The sequence below is a fragment of the Myotis brandtii genome, unplaced genomic scaffold (genome assembly GCF_000412655.1).
Source record: "Myotis brandtii unplaced genomic scaffold, ASM41265v1 scaffold1095, whole genome shotgun sequence".
Lineage (NCBI taxonomy): Eukaryota > Metazoa > Chordata > Mammalia > Chiroptera > Vespertilionidae > Myotis > Myotis brandtii.
The window spans coordinates 85,562-89,407 of NW_005353733.1; the positions used below are offsets into that span (position 1 = coordinate 85,562).

At 64.1% G+C, this 3,846-nt stretch overlaps 1 protein-coding gene across 1 annotated transcript in view; it reads left to right on the forward strand.

Annotated features, from left to right (window-relative positions):
* The first annotated feature begins 354 nt into the window (after positions 1–354).
* The window catches only part of LOC102238816 (membrane metallo-endopeptidase-like 1), a 24,590-nt gene continuing 21,098 nt past the window's right edge, over positions 355–3,846 (forward strand). The window contains exons 1-4 of the mRNA XM_014543616.1: positions 355–423; positions 580–704; positions 1,182–1,351; positions 2,260–2,421. Of these exons, the coding sequence (XP_014399102.1) occupies positions 355–423; positions 580–704; positions 1,182–1,351; positions 2,260–2,421 (526 nt within the window). The remainder of the gene's footprint in view (positions 424–579; positions 705–1,181; positions 1,352–2,259; positions 2,422–3,846) is intronic.

A 3,846-nucleotide genomic window follows, 5' to 3' on the forward strand; every position in this document is an offset into this window, starting at 1 on the left:
CCCCGTTGCGGCCCTTGTGGTTGTGCCGTCAGGATGCGGCTCAGCAGGAGCCGCAGGGAACTTTGAGGAACGAGATTCATTCCTCACAGGTCCTGGAAGCTCGGGACATCGGGGCCGCAGGGCGAGCTCGGGGCTGGCGCTCCGCCTTCACTGGGTCAAGGCGGGGCGGCTGGGGTCCCTGGTTATTGGCCGATTTGGCACATTAGAGAGGGAATTGTGTCTCGGGGAACTGGAGGCAGGGTCACCTGCAAGGTCAGTTACCTGGGCCCCCAGTTTCCTGAAAGGGGAACTTCTGGCTTGTGGCTGTTGGCACACAGCTGGCAGCATGTTTATTGGAGATGCGTGTCCTTTGAAATGGCCATCAGCAGCTTCATGTCAGGCACTTACACTACAGACACGGCGTTGAAAGGTGACAAGGACAGGGTAACAGGAAGTTGGAAGAAGCTACGAGATTACTTTTCTCAACTCTGTGCACGTGGGTCTGAAAGCCCGGGTGACCTGGATCCGTCCTAGGGAAATACTGTGTGACTGACTGACTCCGGGGCAGACACAACTCACAGGACAATCCCGTGGCGGAAGGAGAAGGCGCCCCCAGCAGGCCCAGGCCCAGACGGTGCCGGGGAGTGGACGGGCCAGTTCATCCACCACCGTCCGGTCCAGATTGCATTCACCAACGAGCGGCTAGAGTCACTCGGGCAGTTGGCGTGAGCCAGCGCAGTCCACTCAGCGTCTCCGGCGGGTGCGCCCGTGTTGGTAGAGCCAGCCCCGCGTGGCACCCCTCTGCCCGGGTCCGATACCCTTGGACTCTTCCCACAGAGTCCCCAGGGTTCTCAGTGGGACCTGGGAACTCCTGCAACTTGGGGGTGCACAGGCTGTGTCCTCCTGGGTCAGCCTTTGCTCTTCACCCCCACCCCCCACACGCTGAGATCCAGCCCTACTTATAGCAGGTGGCGGGGGGGGGGGGGAGAATAGGATCAGCCCCCCCCCCCAGGCCCCCGACGCCTGCGAGGTCCTCACGGGGTTGGTGACGAGAAGAGGCTGGTCTCCTCGGACGCTGGAGGACAAGCTGCTTCCACTGGGAAGGGGGCTCCGCAGACTCGGGGGTTCAAGGTTCTCGGCTTCATCTGAGCCGGACCAGACGCCCCCTCCCCAGTGTCAGGGCCCCGTTCCTTCCCCATCAGCCCCAACTTCACAAGCAACTTGGAGAGGAGTCTGCATGAGCCAGCATTGCCTCGGCGCGTGAGGAGCGAGCCTGCGGCCGACTGGGCAGCGCCAGCCCTGAGTGCGCAGATGGGGCTCCCGCGGGGCCGCCTTTGCTCTCTGCTTGCTGTGCCTCCAGTGCTCATCCCGGGTACGTCTCTCCCGTAAGTGCGTCCGGGAAACTCGGCCGCCCGGCACCATCCTGCGGCTGCCATTGCACGGCTGACCTCATGCACGTGCCACGGACCCGCCTGCCAAGGACCTGAGGCCCCAGGACACAACCAAGCCCCCCCACATCCTAGCTTAGGGCCTGGTGACAGGGACCACTCCTGGCATCAATGTGTTATCCGTCGGGCCACCCAGGGGACAGAAGCCGCACCAGAGAGCCAAATAGCGAGAATGTCCTAGAAAGAACGGCTGCCCGGCGGTGAGGCTCAGGGGTTGAGCATCGACCTAGGAGCCAGGAGGTCGCAGTTCGATTCCTGGTCAGGGCACAGGCCCGGGTTGTGGGCTCTATCCCCTGTGGGGAGTGTGCAGGAGGCAGCCGGTCCATGATTCTCATCATTAATGTTTCTATCTCTCCCTCTCCCTTCTTCTCTGAAATCAATAAAAATATTTTTAAAAATAAAATAACACGCCATTGTTTAAAAAAGAAGAAAAAAAGAATGGCTAGTGAGCATGGCGGGTGGCCCGGTCGTAGAGCGCGGTCCCGATGCACCCGGTTGCGGGTTAGACCCCGGCCGGCACACGCCAGGAGCAGCCACTGGAGGCATCGTGAGTGGAACGTGTTTCCCCTCCCCTCCCCCCTCTCCAGTCCATCAGGCAGTAACAAGCATGGCTCCTGGTGAGAAGGCATTACCTATGGAAGCGGGTCCACGCTTTTACTGGGACCCGGAAGCAGTGACTGTAGGGTTCAGAGGTGACGACCCACCTCTCCGTCACCCCGACCCTCGGCTCGGAGACGAGCCGCCCTGCCTGCGCCCCGGCTCCCTCGGGTGTCTCCTGAGCACAGCTCTCCCACACGCGCACCGCCTCGCTCTCCCCTGACTGACCTCGCAGGGGAGCGGCTCCTGTCCCGGCTGATGGGCCGAGTTGGTGGCCGGATGACGGAGACCTGGGAGGAGCCTGTGGAGAGCGGCCCCAGCGTTTGGACGGGTTCAAGCCTCGGACTAATGAGCGGGCAGGTCCCTCCCAGCACCGTTGCAGCCAAAGGCTGTGGCTGTGAGCTTGACCGTATGGTCCGAACCTGTGGCCCCAGGTGGCTGAGTGATGTGGGCTGCGGGAGGTGCAGCAAGGAAACAAAGCTGATAGAGTTCAGGTGCGTGTGACTGAGTGGATTCGAAACCCGGGAGAACGTTGTGAACATCTTGACCCGCCCTGGCTTTGCCTCGTGGAATCTGCTATAAAATAAAGACTCGGCTTGCAGGCCGTGGAGCTGTCTCTCCCACCCAGCCCCAGCTTTATCCTCTTGTCTGTCTTCTTTAACCCTTCACACCCCTTCCCCCCCTCCCCCCAGGCTCACCCCTGGCCGTGCTGAGCGCGGCACAGATCCGACCACCGGGCCCATCTCCATGGGGCCTGAAGCAGGACAGCTGAGCTCTGACCCGGCCCCACCAAGCCCCACCCCCACCCCAGCCAGGGCCACTGGCCCCTGGGAATTGGGGTCTGAGCCTCAAGTCCCCGGGGGCAGAGGAGGATCTGAGCCCTGGCAGCCCTGCCCACTCCCATCGTGATCAGGGCCCCCACCGCCCCTTACGCTGGGCTGGGCCCCCCGAACCCTCACTGGAGACGGAAGGGGAAGGAGCCCACCAGGTGGCAGCGTGGAAGGGTCTGGCTGCCTCCCCTTTGGGCTGAGGGGTCAAGGAGCAAAGGAGGAGGGGCTGGGGGTCAGGGCCAGAGGCTCTGGAAGGGGCACCCACTGGGCAGGGGGCCCGGGGCCCCGGGAACTGCTCCCCTCCCCCACACCAAGCCCAGACGGAACCCGCTGAGGGAGCAGAGGGTCGGCGCCTTGGGGACCCCCCCCCGCATCACAAAGGAGGCTCGGAAGCTCGGAAGCCACTGGCCTCCTGGAGCCCCTGAAGTCAGTGCCCTCCCACCCCTGGGAGCCGCTCCGCCCGGCCCTGCCCCCCAAAACTCCAGGCCATCCTGCCCCAACCTCCGACCTGCCCTCGGGTGACGGCCATTCCCGAGTGACCTGAAGGTGAGCGGTGGAGGGCCTGCCGGTGGACAGGCCAGCCGTCCTGGGTGGCACCCCAGAACCCCTCCCGCGCCCAGCCCAGCCCTGGGGCAGTGGGCATTCTGTGTGCCCTTCCCGGGACCTGGGCCAGGAGCTCCCGGGCACAGCTCCCTCCCCATAAGGAGCCTGAGAGGCCACAGCTGAGCCCGGACTGCAGCCTGGGCCTGGCCGGCAGCCTGTGCGCCTCCAGCGGAAGCCTGGCCCCTCCCTGCGAAGGCTTCTCAGGACCGATGGCGGTTGGCGGGGATGTGCACCTGAGAGGGACTCGCTCGCTCGTCCTGGGTCACATAAGACAGAGCACAGATGCCCAGCCAAGGCCCAGAGCCGCCCACCCAGTTCCTTCCTTCGTTCTTCGCCATTCACTCCTTCCCCCGATGCTGACTGGTGCAGGGGGAGGGAAGGGACGGGGG